We start from the raw sequence: 27003 nt of genomic DNA on the forward strand, positions 1-27003 counted from the left end.
CCACACAGGGAAGGATTAGATACGTGCATCTGCACACAGTTCCACACACCAGAGGATTAGATAAGCATGTCTGCACACAGTACCACATGCCATAGGATTAGATACGCGCGTCTGCTTACAGTTCCACATGTCAGACGATTAGATACGCACATCTTCACACAGTTGTACACGCCATAGGATTAGATACACGCGTCTGCACAGAGTACCACATGCCGTAGGATTAGATACACACGTCTACACACAGTTCCACACTCCAGAGGATTAGATACGCGCCTCTTCACACAATACCACACAGGGGAGGATTAGATACGTGCGTCTGAACACAGTACCACACTTTGGAGGATTAGATACATGCTTCTGCACACAGTACCACATGCCAGATAATTAGATACGCGTCTCAGCACACAGTACCACACGGGGAAGGATTAGATACGTGCAGCTGCACACAGTACCTCACGCCAGAGGATTAGATACACATGTCTGCACACAGTACCACACGCCAGAGGATTAGATACGCGCGTCTGCACATAGTACCACATGCCGTAAGATTAGATATGCACGTCTGCACACAGTTTCACTTACCGGAGGATTAGATACGTGCCTCTTCACACAATGCCACACGGGGGAGGATTAGATACACACATCTGCACACAGTACCACACGCTGGAGGATTAGTTATGTGCATCTGCACACAGTACCACACCAACAAGGATTAGATACTTGGGTCTAAACACAGTACTACACGGGGAAGGATTAGATACAGCTTTACTCCAGGTATCCATAACAACTGATCACAGGTTTTTCACTGATATCCAAAATGAGATCCACATAATCACATGACGCTTATGGACATACACACAAACCACATACACAATACACCAGTGCAAAATTGGACAATTCTTATGGGGCCACTACACAAACATAAAATGTAATATACCCGTGCGAAGCCGAGTCCTCCCTCTAGTATATATATATATTCATGGCCTGTAACACTGGACAATTACTCAAAGCCTAATTTTTTTGGGGAGGACCCAAGAAATGGACCCCTTGGACAACAAGACACGACTAAGGGGGAACACTTCTGTTGTGTGGGGGCACCAAGGCGGGTGCATAACAGGGGGTATATTACAGGATTGGGGCACAAGGGGGCAGTATTACTACTTAGTAGAGGCCTAAAGGGGGCACTATTAATAGGCAATACTGTAAAGGGACCACACAAAGATACTTGTACTGAGTGGTGGCGCTCTATGAGGGGGTGCACAGGGTGGATATTAGTACTTTGGGGTCACACTGTTTAGTGGAATCAGAGGGTGAGGTTACTGACTGGGGTCAGAAAGGTCACCATTATTATTGTGGGGTTTCTATGGATGGGGAGTGTGCTGGAAAAGTGAGGAGCCAAATACATCTGGGCAACTAACTCTATACACTCGCCGTGCATCGAAGACGTGGTCATGGTGGTCTGAACTGGATGGAGAAGGAAAGGAACGGCTCCAGTCAGAGAAGACATCTCGGGGTGTACTGTATATACTTACTGTATATTGTCTGCCGAGCACCTGTGAAGAGGCGGCATCTACCACCATATGGTCACTGTATAGTCTTATTATTCAGCCGCCATATAGGGGTAATACATGATCATGGTATGGCAGAATTATTTTGCCTTTATATCGAGTTATTGCTCATATTGGCCTTGGTATGGAATATTTTTGTAACATTAGAGGTGTAAAATTTAGTCACTATGTGCAATAGTATGAGGTCATGGTATGGCGGTATTATCTAGCGTTAGTGGTGATATTACAAATATGGGTCTTGGTATGTGAAATTTTTTCCGTTTTTAATATGGATGTAATAGTTACACACTATGTGGGGGGTATTATGTGCTCATAGTATGGTGGTATGATTTGACCCTTATATGGTTTTATTATTGGTAATGTTGGTCTTATGGCAGTATTATTTGGCCTTTATATACTGATATTATTAGTAATATTGGTCTTAGTATGTAGTTTTTGTCTGCAACAATATGGGAGTAATACAAGGTCATTACAGCGGGATTATTTCTCCGTTGTATAGTAGTATTATTTATAATACTCATCTTGCTCTATAACTTGTTCTATAACACTATGGTGATGATATTTACTCCTTGTATTGTGGAATTACATGGTAACTGTATGGAGGTATAATGTAAAGGTTCAGACCATACATAAAATACTGCTTGGACAAAATACTAAAGTATAAAGAACTAGAGTTACTTCAATATACCGCACCATCCTCTACAACATGCAGATGTTAAGAAAGCTGAGATTTGAGAAGCTGCTAGAATATAGAAAAACCCAACAATGTGTCTGCTATTATATAACCTGAATACAGCGCAAACAGTCCAATCATCTCCAGTCTGAAAACCAAGATTGACTAAAACTTACACTGTATGTGTCCGAGTCTTTATCATCAATATAAGCTTGAGATCTCTTCGTGTACTGAAAAAATACAATAATAAATCATACACAGAACAATATATAATAAGTAACTATAATACTACTCCTATGTACAAGAATATAACTACTATAATACTACCTCCTATGTACAAGAATATAACTACTATAATACTACCTCCTATGTACAAGAATATAACTACTATAATACTACTCCTATGTACAAGAATATAACTACTATAATACTACCTCCTATGTACAAGAATATAACTACTATAATACTACTCCTATGTACAAGAATATAACTACTATAATACTGCTCCTATGTACAAGAATATAACTACTATAATACTGCTCGTATGTACAAGAATATAACTACTATAATACTGCTCCTATGTACAAGAATATAACTACTATAATACTGCTCCTATGTACAAGAATATAACTACTATAATACTGCTCCTATGTACAAGAATATAACTACTATAATACTGCTCGTATGTACAAGAATATAACTACTATAATACTACCTCCTATATACAAGAATATAACTACTATAATACTGCTCGTATGTACAAGAATATAACTACTATAATACTACCTCCTATATACAAGAATATAACTACTATAATACTACTCCTATGTACAAGAATATAACTACTATAATACTACCTCCTATGTACAAGAATATAACTACTATAATACTACTCCTATGTACAAGAATATAACTACAATAATACTACTCCTATATACAAGAATATAACTACTATAATACTACTCCTATGTACAAGAATATAACTACTATAATACTACCTCCTATGTACAAGAATATAACTACTATAATACTACTCCTATGTACAAGAATATAACTACTATAATACTGCTCCTATGTACAAGAATATAACTACTATAATACTGCTCGTATGTACAAGAATATAACTACTATAATACTGCTACTATGTACAAGAATATAACTACTATAATACTGCTCGTATGTACAAGAATATAACTACTATAATACTGCTCCTATGTACAAGAATATAACTACTATAATACTGCTCGTATGTACAAGAATATAACTACTATAATACTGCTCCTATGTACAAGAATATAACTACTATAATACTACTCCTATGTACAAGAATATAACTACTATAATACTGCTCGTATGTACAAGAATATAACTACTATAATACTACTCCTATATACAAGAATATAACTACTATAATACTACTCCTATGTACAAGTATATAACTACTATAATACTACTCCTATGTACAAGAATATAACTACTATAATACTACCTCCTATGTACAAGAATATAACTACTATAATACTACTCCTATGTACAAGAATATAACTACTATAATACTGCTCCTATGTACAAGAATATAACTACTATAATACTACCTCCTATGTACAAGAATATAACTACTATAATACTGCCCCTATGTACAAGAATATAACTACTATAATACTACCTCCTATGTACAAGAATATAACTACTATAATACTACCTCCTATGTACAAGAATATAACTACTATATTACTACTCCTATGTACAAGAATATAACTACTATAATACTACCTCCTATGTACAAGAATATAACTACTATAATACTACTCCTATGTACAAGAATATAACTACTATAATACTGCTCCTATGTACAAGAATATAACTACTATAATACTACCTCCTATGTACAAGAATATAACTACTATAATACTACTCCTATGTACAAGAATATAACTACTATAATACTACTCCTATGTACAAGAATATAACTCCTATAATACTGCTCCTCTCCATCAGTGACTATACATTTGTAGACCTCCGTCTACGCTCTTTCTCTCACCTTCTCTCTGAAGAATAATGCTGTAGCAATGATTGCGTAGATAAATAATACTCCATCCAGGAGATAACAGTATTTGGGATCTGACAGTCCAAAGAATTGCGCATCTACAAAGAAAGTGAGAGATTGTGAGAATTTGATCTTTGTAGAATATAATAATATTAGTTGTGCGGCTCAGTTTGGTTTAGGCCTTTATGAGGTATTTGCGGTATTATCTGGTATTTTGGGGTCTCTGTGATACGTTTTTGCCGGCGGTAAAAGAAATTCTGAGAATGTAAAATTTTGCATGTGAATTCCAGACAGTAGAAACCTCACACTCTTATATGAAGGTCACGGCTTGGTTTCGTCTTTCCGACCCCTCGCATTGCCGTACTCTTTGGCTTTCTGCTGTGGTTTGGCGACTAGTCAGGTGATTTATCTCAGTTCTTTGCCTCGTCCTCAAGACTTTATATTTTTGGTAAATTTATAAATTGGTGAACTGAAGATTTGTAAACCACACTCTTGGCATTCCTGCCCATGACGTATCACTCAGGTCTCAGGAATTTCTGTTAGTTTGGTGTTTGCTGTTTCATTTGCAGAAATCTGTTCTGCACAGAAATCTGTCTAAGAAGTCAATTCTCGAGACGGATTCCGCATGGAAACCACTGTAAGGAATCCAAGTGCACATCCTTGGCTGATCCACTGCGTCTGTTTGGCAGGAGTTTGTGGGTCGGCCTCGAATTTCCTCCTGAAATATCTGAGCATGTCCTTAAAGTCATGTTAACAAGTTGCAAAAATAAACAAAAACACAATTTAAAATATTTGTAAAATTAAAAAAAATATATTACTTTTAAGAATCAGACTCTGCCTCTTGTAGGTCTTAGGTTTGGTTCTTGAGACTTAGAAGATTCCTCACACCTTAGTCCTGGCCATGTTTTCTTTTGATTTTACATCTTTATGAATGTTTTAATTTTTTTTTAGATTAATTTTTCCAAAAAGTAGTAAAATAAATGAATAAACAAAACAACAAAATCAACCGACGTTCTTCCGTCTATTTTCCAATTCACAAGTTCCAGATCTGGAGGTTTAATTCCCCCTCCCCTAAAGTCACCCAAAATTTCAGACACATTTGTGTTGGTAAATTCGGGAATATTAATAAATTTTGGAAATCTTTTCATTCACACAAAATGTTGGGATGGAACTGACACAGATTAGCCGAGGCCTGACGTGTTGTGTTTGTGCTCAATGTGGTTACCAAGCCTAGATCTGCATCTGTGCTGCTCATCATCGAGGTTTCCTGTGCTTATCTACCCGACATCTGCTCACAGCGAATTCACACTTGTGGCCCATGGCGGTGACGTAGAGACAGATACAAGGTCCCCCGAAAAATCTTCTTCTACATCCAAAATTTGTAAACTAAAGTTGTTTTTGCGATTTTTACACAGTTGTAAAGGGAACTTGGCACATGTTGTCGTGATCCATCCAATGTCGTTGGTGTTTTTTTTCTGTAACACTGACATAGACTGCTCGAAATATGGAACTTTTGAAATTTTTTGAATTTTTGAATTTGAATTGTGTAATTTTTTATTTTAGATATTTGTCTCCCATATTAGTCAAATGTAAAATGTACTAAATCACACATCATGGATATGAACGACGCCCCGACACCTTTCTCCAAAGTAATGATAAGTATTATACCACCAGTCGGGCGACAGGACTAGATTTTTGGAAAATTAATGTTGATTTAGGGATTTATTTGCCATATTTAGGAAGGATTTCTATTCACATAATACGGGGCCATCGCCTTCTCCCTCCTGGGGGATTTATGACGCCTCTGGACCAGCATCTATATTAGGTCGGACTTGATGGACCTGAGATGTTTTTGATCTTCTAAATTAGGTAATTAAGAAAATATCTGTAAAATAATTCCAAATCATCTTAGAATGGGCCATAAAGCAAATAAAACCCAAGTCTGAGCTCCAGAGCTGAAAATTGAAATTTCTTTTAATTTTAAAATTGAAATTTTATACTTTTTCAGGTTTCTGGATTAGAACACAAATGTAAATAGAAGAAAATCTAAATCTTTGAATTTGCATTTTGTTTTCTCTGCCTGAATCTAAAATTCTAATCTAGAAATGACTGTGATATATTTTACCCTTTAGCCGCTCTTATATTATACTATTACTGTTTATCTTCTCGGCTAATCTGAAGGAAAAAATTAACTCTCTGAATCTTATTTTTTTACTTTATTTTGTATCTATTTAAATTTATATATTTTTTATTTTTATGATTTTGTTATTTTTATATATTTATTTTTATTTATTGTTTCTATGGTTTTATTTTTTTATTACTTTATGTGTTTAGGAGACTGGGAATAGTCTCAGCTGAATTTCTCAGTTTCCTACGACATAGAATAATACATTCCTTGTGTTTTCTGTACATTGTGTATATGGGATTTAGCAATTCTTACACGTTACTTATATATATTGTCTTTTCCGTTGTGATTCTCTTGTTTCGGCCATGTTGGGGTATTTCACGCTCTGCTCTTGTCTCTGCGCTCATGTCGGAGATGTGGATTTACATTGAGATCTATATTTGGAGTGTTTCTCCATATACCTCTCCCTTGTGACATACCGTACTCTATAGGCTCACAGTGGGATACGTTGTCCATAGGCTCCAATTCTTAAAATAAATGACACAGATTATACTATCATCTTATACTATTTGTGGCACTGACTTGTATAAGACTATCATGGATGATTGTCTACTGAGCCGTGTATCTAAGCTGCTGAGCTGTGTATCTAAGCTACTGAGCCGTGTATCTAAGCTGCTGAGCCGTGTATCTAAGCCTCTTACATGTGATACCTACAAGTTATGGAGGATCCAGAAAAGGTTGACCCATTATACAAGCCCATTGTCCACCTGTTCTGCTCTTGTTATATTGGACATGCACCGACATAAAGGGTTAACCCTGCGCGTTTCACGCTCTCACCGTCTCCATCTGACACGGGATTGCAGGTTGTCTTTTTTCCACTTGTGGTTGCTGCAGCTCTCGGTGTGATCGGGGATCTATATATAGCGCTGCGCTCCTGACACCTGATAGTAATCCCCCCTCCATACTACAACCCCCAATTTGCTGACTGATCGTATCAATTCTACTAAGTGGTAAGATGGGGATCTGACAATCCTTCTAATGGCGACTTCTGTTTCTTCTTACAGTTTTCTTTATATGCTCAGAAATCCTGACGAGAAACAGATTATTTTTCTTGATTTTTTTTTTTTACCAGCTTTAGTGCCCGATGCGTCCTCGTGGTAAAGGCCATGTGTGGGGTCACTGATATACTGCATTAATGTGGCCAAAAAAACCTGCCACATGGGTGCGGTATTATTTATGTACTATGCTAAATACAAGTATTTTAAAGTGCTCCCATAATAATGCAACATAGTGTCTAAATAATATCAATATACTATATAATATCCTAAATAATACCGCCAAACATGTAAAGATAACAACAATATAAAGTACTCGCATAATACTGCCACGTAGTGTATAATTATATAATACCCTAAATGTTACCACTAAACAATTCAACAGTTCTATGAAGTGTTTACATAATACTGCCATATAGGGTCTGATTAATATCACTATAATATATAATATCCTAAATAATACCACTTAATAGCTCAAATTAACAGCATTAGAAAGTGCTCACATAATACTGCCATATAGTGTACACTATAACCTTACTATATAATATCCTGAATAATACCACCAGATTGTTTAAAGCAATAGTAATACAAAGTGCTCACATAATACTGCCATATAGAATACAATATAACCGTACAATAGAATATCCTAAATAATACCACCAAATTGTTTAAAGTAACAGTAATACAAAGTGCTCACATAATACTGCCATATAGAATACAATATAACCGTACAATAGAATAACCTAAATAATACCACAAAATTGTTTAAAGTAACAGTAATACAAAGTGCTTACATAATACCGCCACATAGTGTATAATCAACATCACAACATAGTATCTAAATACCACTAAACTGTTCAAAGTAGCAGCATTATAAAGTGTTCACATAATACCGCCTTATATTTCTCACATAACAGTGCCATACAGTGTTCAAATTACAGTTTATAGTTGCGAAATGATCTAGTGATAACATAAGTGTAGACCATGGAGACACCTGAGAGGTTGTGGCCCCAGGGCAATGGCCCCTGTTACCCAAAACAAAATAAACTACGAAGTTTGGCCAGAATGTTCTGCAAAAATTTCGCTTGTTATTTGGTATTTGTGAGAGTGAAAGTGACTGCCAACTGGAGAGAAATTATCTCACCGGGGACAGGAACTGCAGAGACGATATTCTCAGGATCCCTGGAGGTCCCGGCAGTAGGCGGTACCGACACCTCCATGTCATTGAGAAAGCACAATAAAGGTTGTATGGACGATAAAAAATGTTTACAAAAAGGATCAGAGTCATGAGGCGTGACATTGATCTCAGTGGTCCATGACACTTCCCACATTCCCTGCTGGTCTCTATTGTCTCGACTAAAAGGAAATCAGTAAGGAGGGTAACCTGCAACCAAGTACATAGTGACGGGGATTGGTGAGGCGAGTATCATGTCTTCTGACCTTACTAGTCCCTTCCCATCACTACTTCCCAGGTCTCCTGCCAGTCTCCACTTTCTGGTCCCAGGAAACCAGCTCTCAGCCAGTCACTTGGCAAGGTGGGGCACCGAGGCTCCCTGATATGACTGACTCAGACCTGGAGCAGTGAAGGATCGCTGAGGAGAGCATCAGTACTGACCTCAACAATCCCCTCCTGTCCCGATGTTTCCCATGTTCCCCGCTGGTCTCTGTTTGGTCCCTCTTGGTACAATGTAAAACAGCTGTCAGCCAGTCACGGGGTGAGGTGGATCACGACTGTAACCAGAGACCGTAGGATCAGAACTGGAGTGGTGGGGGTTTGATAAGATCTTCTGACCTCACCAATCCCATCCCGATGCTGCCTAGGTCCCTGCTGGTCTCTACTGTCTAGTCTCTCTTGATGGACATGAAATGAACTCTCAGCCAATCGCTAGGTGGTTGGGACACCAATGTAACCAGAGTCACTACTTGAGTGGTGGGAGACTGGTGAGGAATCTCTTCTTCTAACTTGATGGATCCCATCTAGTCCTGACACGTCCCAGGTCTCCTACCTGTCTCTATTTTCTGGTCCCGCTCTCAGGCAGTCACTGGGTGGTTGGGTCACCAATGTAACCAGAGATGGCGGAGTCACAGCTGGAGTCGGGGATATCGGTGCGGAATCACTTCTATAGTTACTTTTTATGCCATTGTCACCTTTATATATGAGCTGGGCAACCCCTTTAATGGAGCGGCCATGGAAGATCATTCAGACAACATTCATCTAACATGTAGAGGCCGACGTTGTTCGGATACAGGTGAAGGGCTCGTCACAATGTCAGACATTCCCCCCCATCTTCATCCTTATCACTTTCACTTCTCACACTGGACCCAATCCAGAAATATCTAACCGTACCAATGAGATAAAGTATTACAGGTGCGACTCAAACATTGTGCAGCGCTCTCATGTGTGACTACGCGGAGGTTGTGGTTGCCCTAATACTTGACATGAGACCACCGGGCCTCGCTGCAGCTTACAGAAAACTGACAAACCACAGAACAGAAACAGGGCTGACCGAGAAGCGGGGGAGGGGAAGAGAAAGAAGAAAAGAACAACAAAACTGGGGCAAAAATGTCTCCAAATGACCGATCAGAAGGGAAGGGGTTGTAAAAAAAATTACTGCAATTTTTTAGGTGCAAGTGACCCATCAGCCTGTCCGGGAACAGATCACACAGGTTACAATCTATCTATCTATCTATCTATCTATCTATCTATCTATCTATCTATCTATCTCCTATCTATCTATCTCCTATCTATCTATCTATCTATCTATCTATCTATCTTCTATCTATCTATCTCCTATCTATCTATCTATCTATCTATCTTCTATCTATCTATCTATCTATCTATCTATCTATCTCCTATCTATCTATCTCCTATCTATCTATCTATCTATCTATCTATCTATCTATCTATCTCCTATCTATCTCCTATCTATCTATCTATCTATCTATCTATCTATCTATCTATCTCCTATCTATCTATCTATCTATCTATCTATCTATCTCCTATCTATCTATCTATCTATCTATCTATCTCCTATCTATCTATCTATCTATCTATCTATCTATCTCCTATCTATCTATCTATCTATCTCCTATCTATCTATCTCCTATCTATCTATCTCCTATCTATCTATCTATCTCCTATCTATCTATCTATCTATCTATCTATCTATCTATCTATCTCCTATCTATCTATCTATCTCCTATCTATCTATCTATCTATCTATCTATCTATCTATCTATCTCCTATCTATCTATCTATCTATCTATCTATCTCCTATCTATCTATCTATCTATCTCCTATCTATCTATCTATCTATCTATCTATCTATCTATCTATCTCCTATTTATCTATCTCCTATCTATCTATCTATCTATCTATCTATCTATCTCCTATCTATCTATCTCCTATCTATCTATCTATCTATCTATCTATCTATCTATCTATCATCTCCTATCTATCTATCTATCTATCTCCTATCTATCTATCTATCTATCTATCTATCTATCTATATCCTATCTATCTCCTATCTATCTATCTATCTATCTATCTATCTATCTCCTATCTATCTATCTATCTATCTATCTATCTATCTCCTATCTATCTATCTATCTATCTATCTATCTATCTATCTATCTCCTATCTATCTATCTATCTATCTCCGATCTATCTATCTATCTATCTATCTATCTATCTATCTATCTATCTATCTATATCCTATCTATCTATCTATCTATCTATCTATCTATCTCCTATCTATCTATCTATCTATCTATTTATCTATCTATCTATCTCCTATCTATCTATCTCCTATCTATCTATCTCCTATCTATCTATATATCTATCTATCTATTTATCTATCTATCTCCTATCTATCTATCTATCTATCTATCTATCTATCTATCTCCTATCTATCTCTCTCCTATCTATCTATCTCTCTCCTATCTATCTATCTATCTATCTATCTATCTATCTATCTATCTCCTATCTATCTATCTATCTATCTCCTATCTATCTATCTATCTATCTATCTATCTATCTATCTATCTCCTATCTATCTATCTCCTATCTATCTATCTATCTATCTATCTATCTCCTATCTATCTATCTATCTATCTATCTATCTATCTATCTATCTCCTATCTATCTATTTATCTATCTATCTCCTATCTATCTCCTATCTATCTATCTATCTATCTATCTATCTATCTATATATCTATCTATCTATCTCCTATCTATCTATCTCCTATCTATCTATCTATCTATCTATCTATCTATCTCCTATCTATCTATCTATCTATCTATCTATCTATCTATCTATATCTCTCCTATCTATCTATCTATCTATCTATCTATCTCCTATCTATCTATCTATCTATCTATCTCCTATCTATCTATTTATCTATCTATCTCCTATCTATCTATCTATCTATCTATCTATCTATCTATCTATCTCCTATCTATCTATCTATCTCCTATCTATCTCCTATCTATCTATCTATCTATCTATCTCCTATCTATCTATCTATCTATCTATCTATCTATCTATCTATCTATCTATCTCCTATCTATCTATCTATCTCCTATCTATCTATCTCCTATCTATCTCCTATCTATCTATCTATCTATCTATCTATCTATCTCCTATCTATCTATCTATCTATCTATCTATCTATCTCCTATCTATCTATCTATCTCCTATCTATCTATCTATCTATCTCCTATCTATCTATCTATCTATCTATCTATCTATCTATCTATCTATCTATCTATCTCCTATCTATCTATCTATCTATCTATCTATCTATCTATCTCCTATCTATCTATCTATCTATCTATCTATCTATCTATCTCCTATCTATCTATCTATCTATCTATCTATCTCCTATCTATCTATCTATCTATCTATCTATCTATCTATCTATCTATCTATCTATCTATCTCCTATCTATCTATCTATCTCCTATCTATCTATCTATCTATCTATCTATCTATCTCCTATCTATGTGTGCATTCCATATAGAGCGATATCTATCTCACATCTGTTTATCTTTTATATTTTTATTCCATAGAATTATTAATATCTATTTATATCTTTAGCCGGATAATTTTTTTATTTTTAATTTATTTTTCAGACTAAATTAATATTGAATATCTTTATTTTGGTCTCTAATTGTAAATAGATATTAAGAAATTGTAAAAACAAAAAATCCCCCCCCCCCCACACACACAGGATTCCAGCGCATCAATTAAAATCTGCCATAAATTGTGTCCGGTGGAGGAAAACTCATTTTAGAGAAAAATAAAAAATAAAAATAGAAAAACACATTGTGCGGTTTTATTTTGTCCGGATCAGATAATAAGATGATTGTGAGTGGAGGAGACAAGACGTTCTTTACAAGGAGTGCAGCCACATTACAGTTACAGCAATGGTGAGGGGCGTAAATAAAAAACACGGGGCGGGGGAGGGAAAATAAAAAAGCAACACAAAAAAAAATCAGCTTTAAAAAATGTAGAAATTTTTTTAAAAAAATTTAAAGTTCCATTAGATTTGTGAGTTTGTAGATAAAAAAAAAACTAAATTAAATTAAAACCCACGAAAAAATAAATAAAATAATTCAAATTGTAAAATCTAAACAAATGAAAGTCATTAAATACAATTTACAAGATTTTATATTTTTTATATTTTTAGAAGATTTATTAGTGAGCGGCTGCAGAACAAATCAATTAAAATAAATAATAATAAATAAACAAAAAAAAACAACTTCACAATAAATAAAATACACGATATGATTTTTGGCTCCGCCTTTACAATTAAATACAATGTATCAGCGAGTCGGTGCAAAATAATTAAAAATAGAAAAAACAAAAACGAATAAAAAACCCAATAAATAAAAACTCCTTTTGGGCTGTATCTGGGATCCATTCGGTATATTGGGGGGTGGGCGCAGAGTAATACATGATAAGGCCGCAGCATCAGACAGGAGGAAGGGTCTTTGTGCCGGTGACATATTCATATCACACGACAGTCTCCGCTGATCCGGGGGGGGGGGGGGTATTTTATTTTATTCCAATAAATATTTCATGAGTTTGTCAGACAGAGCGAGGAGAAAGGTCAGAGGCGGGGGCGGCCGAGGCGCAGACATCACTTGTGACCACAGAGGAGGAGGAAACACAGAATTACAGCGGCAGAATATAATATATACCGCCAAACCACAGCAGGACGGGAACTCCCAGCCCCGGGCAAAAGCTTTATAGGGCTGTGGGCAATGGAATCCCAGGGTCCTTATAGGGAGGTCATTGGGCCCCACCATGCTCAGGGGCCGGGGGGGGGGTGGATGTGATGCTCGTACCCTCCAGTTACCACATATGTCCTCGGCCTCCATTAGGTAAGATAAAGATGGCAGACAATCCCCCTTCATGTCAGCTGAGTAATGGGGAGCACAGGGGGGGGGATAAGGGGGCGAACGCTGAAAAATCAGGGTCACCTTGGGGAACTGATTAACTGGGAACGAGGATTCTGCAAAAGTCTTAAAAACCTGGAGAATTTGCAGAGTTTGCTTCTTCTTCCAGACATAATGCCCCATTGTCAGCCCCAATGAGCCTCTGACAGACAGTAGGGGCAAATCATCAACCCCTGTACGCCAGATTACTGCCAATAAGGGGCAATATTGTGGGGCAAACTCAGGGTATACTATAACTCACAAGAGTGTTACTAATCCTCTTCTCCACATAAATCTGCCAAACCCTGCGCCTGTCAGGGGAATAGACTGGACAATGAAATGCCGGCCTTGAAAAATCTGCCCCAAAGTAATAATCGCCCCCCTGAGGCAGACACAGTGTCCAGTATAATGATAACCAAAGTGACCCTTACCAAACGCTCCAGGGCAATCCCCGACCAACATGACAGCCACAATGGCCCCAACATCAGTGGAGATGCCCCAGGACCATTACAATATCCATTATACAGATTATCACCCAATGTGACCTCCTCAATATCCAAATAACCGTCACAACTACAATCTTCTACATCAGGGGTCGGCAACCCCTGGCACGCGAGACATATGTTGCTGGCACGGCAGCCAGCCTGAGACTTCACACTAGATTTAGAGAGAGCGCCCCTTCAGTGCTCTGGTAGAGCTGAGGTGTAGGACACGCCCCCTTCTCTCCCTGCCCACCAATCAGAGGTGAGCCTCTCACTGCACAGGATAAGGGCTCCCTGGAGCTGCTGCTACATGTGAGGAGGAGCCCCTGCCGTCTGCAGCCTGAGGAGGAGAGGAGCCAAGTGAAAGCAAAAACAACACCAGGTACGTGTGTTACTAACTATTCTCATTAATGTCAGGCATTTGGGGTTATTACTTTAGTTTTAGTAACGCCATGTGCCTCACATTAATAGCAGTTAACCCCATCATGTCCCTCACATTAACCCTGTGTGGCTCACATAAGGGTTACTGATATGTGAGAGATATGGAGGTACTAATAAGGGACCTATATAATGAAGATGTTCACTTATTACCTCCATATGTCTCACATATCCGTGTCCCTTATGTAAAGCACACAGGGGCTTAATGTGAGGGACATGATGGGGTTAACTGCTATTAATATGAGGCACATTGAGTTGTATCCTGCAATGCACATGACCAGACTCTTTATCTACAACTGCGAATAAAGTACAGACCTATATATTTCAATTGACCCATATACACTCACCGGCCACTTTATTAGGTACACCTGTCCAACTGCTCGTTAACACTTAATTTCTAATCAGCCAATCACATGGCGGCAACTCAGTGCATTTAGGCATGTAGACATGGTCAAGACAATCTCCTGCAGTTCAAACCGAGCATCAGTATGGGGAAGAAAGGTGATTTGAGTGCCTTTGAACGTGGCATGGTTGTTGGTGCCAGAAGGGCTGGTCTGAGTATTTCAGAAACTGCTGATCTACTGGGATTTTCACGCACAACCATCTCTAGGGTTTACAGAGAATGGTCCGAAAAAGAAAAAACATCCAGTGAGCGGCAGTTCTGTGGGGGGCGGAAATGCGTTGTTGATGCCAGAGGTCAGAGGAGAATGGCCAGACTGGTTCCAGCTGATAGAAAGGCAACAGTGACTCAAATAGCCACCCGTTACACCCAAGGTAGCCAGAAGAGCATCTCTGAACGCCGCACAGTACGTCCAACTTTGAGGCTACAGATGGGCTACAGCAGCAGAAGACCACACCGGGGGCCACTCCTTTCAGCTAAGAACAGGAAACTGAGGCTACAATTTGCAGAAGCTCATCGAAATTGGACAATTGAAGATTGGAAAAACGTTGCCTGGTCTGATGAGTCTCGATTTCTGCTGCGACATTCGGATGGTAGGGTCAGAATTTGGCGTCAACAACATGAAAGCATGGATCCATCCTGCCTTGTATCGGTAACGGTTCAGGCTGGTGGTGGTGGTGTCATGGCGTGGGGAATATTTTCTTGGCACTCTTTGGGCCCCTTGGTACCAATTGAGCATCGTTGCAACACCAAAGCCTACCTGAGTATTGTTGCTGACCATGTCCATCCCTTTATGACCACAATGTACCCAACATCTGATGGCTACTTTCAGCAGGATAATGCAATGCCATGTCATAAAGCTGGAATCATCTCAGACTGGTTTCTTGAACATGACAATGAGTTCACTGTACTCCAATGGCCTCCACAGTCACCAGATCTCAATCCAATAGAGGAGCATCTTTGGGATGTGGTGGAACGGGAGATTGGCATCATGGATGTGCAGCCGACAAATCTGCGACTGCAACTGTGTGATGCCGCCATCATGTCAATATGGACCAAAATCTCTGAGGAATGCTTCCAGCACCTTGTTGTATCTATGCCACGAAGAATTGAGGCAGTTCTGAAGGCAAAAGGGGGTCCAACCCGTTACTAGCATGGTGTACCTAATAAAGTGGCCGGTGAGTGTATACAGCCATTCTTTTTGTGTCTGTGTATCTGGGCCAAATTGAAGAACTGAAAACTATGGAGCAGGTCCTATATCTGTCCTATACATCCCCTATATGTGTCCTATACATCCCCTATGTCTGTCCTATACATACCCTATATCTGTCCTATACATACCCTATATCTGTCCTATACATACCCTATATCTGTCCTATACATACCCTATATCTGTCCTATACATCCCCTATGTCTGTCCTATACATCCCCTATATGTGTCCTATACATCCCCTATATCTGTCCTATACATCCCCTATATGTGTCCTATACATACCCTATATCTGTCCTATACATACCCTATATCTGTCCTATACATCCCCTATGTCTGTCCTATACATACCCTATATCTGTCCTATACATCTCCTATATGTGTCCTATACATCCCGTATATCTGTCTGCATTTGCAGCCCTGTCAATTCATTTTTAACATATAGGTCAGTGAAAACCACATCCGTGCCATTTGTATGCAGGAGGCCTAAGGCTGAGGCCCCACGTTGCAGAAACGCAGCATTTTTGTTGCAGATTTTGATGCGGTTTATTTCAACCAAAGCTAAAAATGGCTACAGAAGGAATGGGAAATATATAGGAAGCTTCTTATACGTTTCCCTTCTGCTCAATCCACTCCTGGTTTAGGCTCAGAAAAACACAGCAAAATATGTAACAAAAAAAGCCGTGTTCCCTGTGCCTCAGCCTTAGGCTAAAGCCCCACGTTGCAGAAACAGCTTTTTTTCGTTGCGGATTTTGCTGGTTTTTTTGAGCCGAAGCCAGGAGTAGATTGAGCAGGAGGGAGACATATAAGAAGCTTCCTATATATTTCCCTTTCCTTTTCTAGCCATTCTTGGCTTTGACGGAAAGAAAAACGCAGCCAAATCTGCAATAAAAAAGCTGCATTTTTGTAATGTGGGGCCTCAGACAGTGTGATTCTATTGGGTGGTGACACTGTAACTAGATGCAATTATAGCCAAATCCAGGTCCTGGGCACCAGTGCATTCACTTTGGTGTAAGTGTGACACCCATTTATTCCTGGCTTGGGTTTTGCTGTTACTGCACCGCCAGGAACTAAAAGTGACAAATTAATCTGCGTTTCACTTAGGGAGCGTTCACACTACCGTTGGTGTCTGACAGCTAGTGTCCGCTGCTAATGTCCGTTCAAAATCTTGTGCGGATATTAGTATCGGACACTAGCTGTGTCCGTGACATTTTGCATTGATTTAAACGGACACCGGGTGCGTTCTTTTACTGTTCGTGGGTGTCCTTAAGTGTCCGTTCCCAAAGATGTCCGACTTTTCAAGCGGACAGCAAAACCCGACATGTAGGTTTTTCTGTCCGCTTGAAAAGTCGGACATCTTTGGGAACGGACACTTAAGGACACCCACGAACAGTAAAAGAACGCACCCGATGTCCGTTTAAATCAATGCAAAATGTCACAGACACAGCTAGTGTCCGATACTAATATCCGCACAAGATTTTGAACGGACATTAGCAGCGGACACTAGCTGTCAGACACCAACGGTAGTGTGAACGCTCCCTTACAGAAAATTGAAGTTACTAACAGCCAAGGACTGGATGGAGCATACAGGTACATTGTGTGTCACCACTCTACAGGTATGACCTCACTCTGCTCCCAGTCACATACATTACCACTAATTGTGGGTTACGCATGTACTTACATTGCTTCTAAAGGAAAAGAACATGTGTATCCAGGCAAATAGTGGTAAGCGCATGTGGCTGGGAGCGCAGTATGACAGCACCCCTATGTTGCGGTTTGTGCTATATGACTTTAGTGTAGGTGTCGTCAGCTTTACAATTATTGCCCGGCACTCCGAGGACCTCATCTTTGATTTTTTAATTTAAATCGGCACGCCGAACAGAAAAGGTTGCCTACCCCTGTTCTACATGATGGCCACAATCCCTCTCATTACAGCTCCTGCACCTTCCAATCAGATATAACAAACCTATAGATTGTTACATTTCCCCTCTTGTGTAACCTGAAAACAACTCAATGGCAAAGTAGTATTATAGTAGTTATATTCTTGTACATAGGAGTAGTATTATAGTAGTTATATTCTTGTACATAGGAGTAGTATTATAGTAGTTATATTCTTGTACATAGGAGCAGTATTATAGTAGTTATATTCTTGTACATAGGAGCAGTATTATAGTAGTTATATTCTTGTACATAGGAGGTAGTATTATAGTAGTTATATTCTTGTACATAGGAGTAGTATTATAGTAGTTATATTCTTGTATATAGGAGTAGTATTATAGTAGTTATATTCTTGTACATAGGAGGTAGTATTATAGTAGTTATATTCTTGTACATAGGAAGTAGTATTATAGTAGTTATATTCTTGTACATAGGAGCAGTATTATAGTAGTTATATTCTTGTATATAGGAGTAGTATTATAGTAGTTATATTCTTGTACATAGGAAGTAGTATTATAGTAGTTATATTCTTGTACATAGGAGCAGTATTATAGTAGTTATATTCTTGTATATAGGAGTAGTATTATAGTAGTTATATTCTTGTACATAGGAGTAGTATTATAGTAGTTATATTTTTGTACATAGGAGCAGTATTATAGTAGTTATATTCTTGTACATAGGAGCAGTATTATAGTAGTTATATTGTTGTACATAGGAGCAGTATTATAGTAGTTATATTCTTGTACATAGGAGTAGTATTATAGTAGTTATATTCTTGTACATAGGAGGTAGTATTATAGTAGTTATATTCTTGTACATAGGAAGTAGTATTATAGTAGTTATATTCTTGTACATAGGAGCAGTATTATAGTAGTTATATTCTTGTATATAGGAGTAGTATTATAGTAGTTATATTCTTGTACATAGGAGTAGTATTATAGTAGTTATATTTTTGTACATAGGAGCAGTATTATAGTAGTTATATTCTTGTACATAGGAGCAGTATTATAGTAGTTATATTCTTGTACATAGGAGCAGTATTATAGTAGTTATATTCTTGTACATAGGAGTAGTATTATAGTAGTTATATTCTTGTACATAGGAGTAGTATTATAGTAGTTATATTCTTGTACATAGGAGGTAGTATTATAGTAGTTATATTCTTATACACAGGAGCAGTATTATAGTAGTTACATTGTTGTATATAGGAATAGTATTATAGTAGTTATATTCTTGTACATAGGAGGTAGTATTATGGTAGTTTTATTCTTATACATAGGAGCAGTATTATAGTAGTTATATTCTTGTTCATAGGAGCAGTATTATAGTAGCTATATTCTTCTACATAGGAGCAGTATTATAGTAGTTATATTCTTCTACATAGGAGCAGTATTATAGTAGTTATATTCTTCTACATAGGAGCAGTATTATAGTAGTTATATTCTTGTACATAGGAGGTAGTATTATAGTAGTTATATTCTTGTACATAGGAGTAGTATTATACTAGTTATATTCTTGTACATAGGAGTAGTATTATAGTAGTTATATTCTTGTACATAGGAGGTAGTATTATAGTAGTTATATTCTTATACATAGGAGTAGTATTATAGTAGTTATATTCTTGTACATAGGAGTAGTATTATAGTAGTTATATTCTTGTACATAGGAGTAGTATTATAGTAGTTATATTCTTGTACATAGGAGTAGTATTATAGTAGTTATATTCTTGTACATAGGAGTAGTATTATAGTAGTTATATTCTTGTACATAGGAGCAGTATTATAGTAGTTATATTCTTGTACATAGGAGTAGTATTATAGTAGTTATATTCTTCTACATAGGAGCAGTATTATAGTAGTTATATTCTTCTACATAGGAGTAGTATTATAGTAGTTATATTCTTGTACATAGGAGCAGTATTATAGTAGTTATATTCTTGTACATAGGAGTAGTATTATAGTAGTTATATTCTTGTACATAGGAGTAGTATTATAGTAGTTATATTTTTGTACATAGGAGCAGTATTATAGTAGTTATATTTTTGTACATAGGAGCAGTATTATAGTAGTTATATTCTTGTACATAGGAGTAGTATTATAGTAGTTATATTCTTGTACATAGGAGCAGTATTATAGTAGTTATATTCTTGTACATAGGAGTAGTATTATAGTAGTTATATTCTTGTACATAGGAGGTAGTATTATAGTAGTTATATTCTTGTACATAGGAAGTAGTATTATAGTAGTTATATTCTTGTACATAGGAGCAGTATTATAGTAGTTATATTCTTGTATATAGGAGTAGTATTATAGTAGTTATATTCTTGTACATAGGAGCAGTATTATAGTAGTTATATTCTTGTACATAGGAGTAGTATTATAGTAGTTATATTCTTGTACATAGGAGGTAGTATTATAGTAGTTATATTCTTATACACAGGAGCAGTATTATAGTAGTTACATTGTTGTATATAGGAATAGTATTATAGTAGTTATATTCTTGTACATAGGAGGTAGTATTATGGTAGTTTTATTCTTATACATAGGAGCAGTATTATAGTAGTTATATTCTTGTTCATAGGAGCAGTATTATAGTAGCTATATTCTTCTACATAGGAGCAGTATTATAGTAGTTATATTCTTCTACATAGGAGCAGTATTATAGTAGTTATATTCTTCTACATAGGAGCAGTATTATAGTAGTTATATTCTTGTACATAGGAGGTAGTATTATAGTAGTTATATTCTTGTACATAGGAGTAGTATTATACTAGTTATATTCTTGTACATAGGAGTAGTATTATAGTAGTTATATTCTTGTACATAGGAGGTAGTATTATAGTAGTTATATTCTTATACATAGGAGTAGTATTATAGTAGTTATATTCTTGTACATAGGAGTAGTATTATAGTAGTTATATTCTTGTACATAGGAGCAGTATTATAGTAGTTATATTCTTGTACATAGGAGTAGTATTATAGTAGTTATATTCTTCTACATAGGAGCAGTATTATAGTAGTTATATTCTTCTACATAGGAGTAGTATTATAGTAGTTATATTCTTGTACATAGGAGCAGTATTATAGTATTATAGTAGTTATATTCTTGTACATAGGAGTAGTATTATAGTAGTTATATTTTTGTACATAGGAGCAGTATTATAGTAGTTATATTCTTGTACATAGGAGCAGTATTATAGTAGTTATATTGTTGTACATAGGAGCAGTATTATAGTAGTTATATTCTTGTACATAGGAGTAGTATTATAGTAGTTATATTCTTGTACATAGGAGTAGTATTATAGTAGTTATATTCTTGTACATAGGAGTAGTATTATAGTAGTTATATTCTTGTACATACAAGGTAGTATTATAGTAGTTTATATTCTTGTACATAGGAGCAGTATTATAGTAGTTATATTCTTGTACATAGGAGTAGTATTATAGTAGTTATATTCTTGTACATAGGAGTAGTATTATAGTCGTTATATTCTTATACATAGGAGCAGTATTATAGTAGTTACATTGTTGTATATAGGAATAGTATTATAGTAGTTATATTCTTGTACATAGGAGGTAGTATTATAGTAGTTGTATTCTTGTACATAGGAGTAGTATTATAGTAGTTATATTCTTGTACATAGGAGTAGTATTATAGTAGTTATATTCTTGTACATAGGAGTAGTATTATAGTAGTTATATTCTTGTACATAGGAGTAGTATTATAGTAGTTATATTCTTGTACATAGGAGCAGTATTATAGTATTATAGTAGTTATATTCTTGTACATAGGAAGTAGTATTATAGTAGTTATATTCTTGTACATAGGAGTAGTATTATAGTAGTTATATTCTTGTATATAGGAGTAGTATTATAGTAGTTATATTCTTGTACATAGGAGTAGTATTATAGTAGTTATATTTTTGTACATAGGAGCAGTATTATAGTAGTTATATTCTTGTACATAGGAGCAGTATTATAGTAGTTATATTCTTGTACATAGGAGCAGTATTATAGTAGTTATATTCTTGTACATAGGAGCAGTATTATAGTAGTTATATTCTTGTACATAGGAGTAGTATTATAGTAGTTATATTCTTGTACATAGCAGTAGTATTATAGTAGTTATATTCTTGTACATAGGAGTAGTATTATAGTAGTTATATTCTTGTACATAGGAGCAGTATTATAGTAGTTATATTCTTGTACATAGGAGGTAGTATTATAGTAGTTATATTCTTGTACATAGGAAGTAGTATTATAGTAGTTATATTCTTGTACATAGGAGCAGTATTATAGTAGTTATATTCTTGTATATAGGAGTAGTATTATAGTAGTTATATTCTTGTACATAGGAAGTAGTATTATAGTAGTTATATTCTTGTACATAGGAGCAGTATTATAGTAGTTATATTCTTGTATATAGGAGTAGTATTATAGTAGTTATATTCTTGTACATAGGAGTAGTATTATAGTAGTTATATTTTTGTACATAGGAGCAGTATTATAGTAGTTATATTCTTGTACATAGGAGCAGTATTATAGTAGTTATATTCTTGTACATAGGAGCAGTATTATAGTAGTTATATTCTTGTACATAGGAGTAGTATTATAGTAGTTATATTCTTGTACATAGGAGGTAGTATTATAGTAGTTATATTCTTGTACATAGGAAGTAGTATTATAGTAGTTATATTCTTGTACATAGGAGCAGTATTATAGTAGTCATATTCTTGTATATAGGAGTAGTATTATAGTAGTTATATTCTTGTACATAGGAGTAGTATTATAGTAGTTATATTTTTGTACATAGGAGCAGTATTATAGTAGTTATATTCTTGTACATAGGAGCAGTATTATAGTAGTTATATTGTTGTACATAGGAGCAGTATTATAGTAGTTATATTCTTGTACATAGGAGTAGTATTATAGTAGTTATATTCTTGTACATAGGAGTAGTATTATAGTAGTTATATTCTTGTACATAGGAGGTAGTATTATAGTAGTTATATTCTTATACACAGGAGCAGTATTATAGTAGTTACATTGTTGTATATAGGAATAGTATTATAGTAGTTATATTCTTGTACATAGGAGGTAGTATTATGGTAGTTTTATTCTTATACATAGGAGCAGTATTATAGTAGTTATATTCTTGTTCATAGGAGCAGTATTATAGTAGCTATATTCTTCTACATAGGAGCAGTATTATAGTAGTTATATTCTTCTACATAGGAGCAGTATTATAGTAGTTATATTCTTCTACATAGGAGCAGTATTATAGTAGTTATATTCTTGTACATAGGAGGTAGTATTATAGTAGTTATATTCTTGTACATAGGAGTAGTATTATACTAGTTATATTCTTGTACATAGGAGTAGTATTATAGTAGTTATATTCTTGTACATAGGAGGTAGTATTATAGTAGTTATATTCTTATACATAGGAGTAGTATTATAGTAGTTATATTCTTGTACATAGGAGTAGTATTATAGTAGTTATATTCTTGTACATAGGAGTAGTATTATAGTAGTTATATTCTTGTACATAGGAGGTAGTATTATAGTAGTTATATTCTTCTACATAGGAGCAGTATTATAGTAGTTATATTCTTGTACATAGGAGTAGTATTATAGTAGTTATATTCTTGTACATAGGAGTAGTATTATAGTAGTTATATTCTTGTACATAGGAGTAGTATTATAGTAGTTATATTCTTGTACATAGGAGCAGTATTATAGTATTATAGTAGTTATATTCTTGTACATAGGAGTAGTATTATAGTAGTTATATTTTTGTACATAGGAGCAGTATTATAGTAGTTATATTCTTGTACATAGGAGCAGTATTATAGTAGTTATATTGTTGTACATAGGAGCAGTATTATAGTAGTTATATTCTTGTACATAGGAGTAGTATTATAGTAGTTATATTCTTGTACATAGGAGTAGTATTATAGTAGTTATATTCTTGTACATAGGAGTAGTATTATAGTAGTTATATTCTTGTACATACAAGGTAGTATTATAGTAGTTTATATTCTTGTACATAGGAGCAGTATTATAGTAGTTATATTCTTGTACATAGGAGTAGTATTATAGTAGTTATATTCTTGTACATAGGAGTAGTATTATAGTAGTTATATTCTTATACATAGGAGCAGTATTATAGTAGTTACATTGTTGTATATAGGAATAGTATTATAGTAGTTATATTCTTGTACATAGGAGGTAGTATTATAGTAGTTGTATTCTTGTACATAGGAGTAGTATTATAGTAGTTATATTCTTGTACATAGGAGTAGTATTATAGTAGTTATATTCTTGTACATAGGAGTAGTATTATAGTAGTTATATTCTTGTACATAGGAGTAGTATTATAGTAGTTATATTCTTGTACATAGGAGGTAGTATTATAGTAGTTATATTCTTGTACATAGGAGGTAGTATTATAGTAGTTATATTCTTGTACATAGGAGGTAGTATTATAGTAGTTATATTCTTGTACATAGGAGTAGTATTATAGTAGTTATATTCTTGTACATAGGAGTAGTATTATAGTAGTTATATTCTTGTACATAGGAGCAGTATTATAGTATTATAGTAGTTATATTCTTGTACATAGGAAGTAGTATTATAGTAGTTATATTCTTGTACATAGGAGTAGTATTATAGTAGTTATATTCTTGTATATAGGAGTAGTATTATAGTAGTTATATTCTTGTACATAGGAGTAGTATTATAGTAGTTATATTTTTGTACATAGGAGCAGTATTATAGTAGTTATATTCTTGTACATAGGAGCAGTATTATAGTAGTTATATTGTTGTACATAGGAGCAGTATTATAGTAGTTATATTCTTGTACATAGGAGTAGTATTATAGTAGTTATATTCTTGTACATAGGAGTAGTATTATAGTAGTTATATTCTTGTACATAGGAGGTAGTATTATAGTAGTTATATTCTTATACATAGGAGCAGTATTATAGTAGTTACATTGTTGTATATAGGAATAGTATTATAGTAGTTATATTCTTGTACATAGGAGGTAGTATTATGGTAGTTTTATTCTTATACATAGGAGCAGTATTATAGTAGCTATATTCTTCTACATAGGAGCAGTATTATAGTAGTTATATTCTTCTACATAGGAGCAGTATTATAGTAGTTATATTCTTCTACATAGGAGTAGTATTATAGTAGTTATATTCTTGTACATAGGAGTAGTATTATAGTAGTTATATTCTTGTACATAGGAGTAGTATTATAGTAGTTATATTCTTGTACATAGGAGTAGTATTATAGTAGTTATATTCTTGTACATAGGAGGTAGTATTATAGTAGTTATATTCTTGTACATACAAGGTAGTATTATAGTAGTTTATATTCTTGTACATAGGAGCAGTATTATAGTAGTTATATTCTTGTACATAGGAGTAGTATTATAGTAGTTATATTCTTGTACATAGGAGTAGTATTATAGTAGTTATATTCTTGTACATAGGAGTAGTATTATAGTAGTTATATTCTTGTACATACAAGGTAGTATTATAGTAGTTTATATTCTTGTACATAGGAGCAGTATTATAGTAGTTATATTCTTGTACATAGGAGTAGTATTATAGTAGTTATATTCTTGTATATAGGAGCAGTATTATGGTAGTTATATTCTTGTATATAGGAGGTAGTATTATAGTAGTTTATATTCTTGTACATAGGAGCAGTATTATAGCAGTTATATTCTTGTACATAGGAGCAGTATTATAGTAGTTATATTCTTGTACATAGGGGCAGTATTATAGTAGTTATATTCTTGTACATAGGAGTAGTATTATAGTAGTTATATTCTTGTACATAGGAGCAGTATTATAGTAGTTATATTCTTGTACATAGGAGCAGTATTATAGTAGTTATATTCTTGTACATAGGGGGCAGTATTATAGTAGTTATATTCTTGTACATAGGGGGCAGTATTATAGTAGTTATATTCTTGTACATAGGAGTAGTATTATAGTAGTTATATTCTTGTACATAGGGGGCAGTATTATAGTAGTTATATTCTTGTACATAGGAGTAGTATTATAGTAGTTATATTCTTGTACATAGGAGCAGTATTATAGTAGTTATATTCTTGTATATAGGAGTAGTATTATAGTAGTTATATTCTTGTACATAGGAGGTAGTATTATAGTAGTTATATTCTTGTACATAGGAGTAGTATTATAGTAGTTATATTCTTGTACATAGGAGCAGTATTATAGTAGTTATATTCTTGTACATAGGAGCAGTATTATAGTAGTTATATTCTTGTACATAGGAGGTAGTATTATAGTAGTTATATTCTTGTACATAGGAGTAGTATTATAGTAGTTATATTCTTGTACATAGGAGCAGTATTATAGTAGTTATATTCTTGTACATAGGAGGTAGTATTATAGTAGTTATATTCTTGTACATAGGAGTAGTATTATAGTAGTTATATTCTTGTACATAGGAGCAGTATTATAGTAGTTATATTCTTGTACATAGGAGTAGTATTATAGTAGTTATATTCTTGTATATAGGAGTAGTATTATAGTAGTTATATTCTTGTATATAGGAGTAGTATTATAGTAGTTATATTC

At 34.9% G+C, this 27003-nt stretch overlaps 1 protein-coding gene across 1 annotated transcript in view; it reads right to left on the reverse strand.

Annotated features, from left to right (window-relative positions):
• The window catches only part of CD247 (CD247 molecule), a 101813-nt gene that overhangs the window by 14475 nt on the left and 60335 nt on the right, over positions 1 to 27003 (reverse strand). The window contains exons 2-4 of the mRNA XM_075262509.1: positions 4269 to 4386; positions 2418 to 2471; positions 2155 to 2161 (exon numbers count right to left, since the gene is read on the reverse strand). Of these exons, the coding sequence (XP_075118610.1) occupies positions 2155 to 2161; positions 2418 to 2471; positions 4269 to 4386 (179 nt within the window). The remainder of the gene's footprint in view (positions 1 to 2154; positions 2162 to 2417; positions 2472 to 4268; positions 4387 to 27003) is intronic.

Source organism: Leptodactylus fuscus, chromosome 2 (assembly GCF_031893055.1).
Source record: "Leptodactylus fuscus isolate aLepFus1 chromosome 2, aLepFus1.hap2, whole genome shotgun sequence".
Classification (NCBI taxonomy): domain Eukaryota; kingdom Metazoa; phylum Chordata; class Amphibia; order Anura; family Leptodactylidae; genus Leptodactylus; species Leptodactylus fuscus.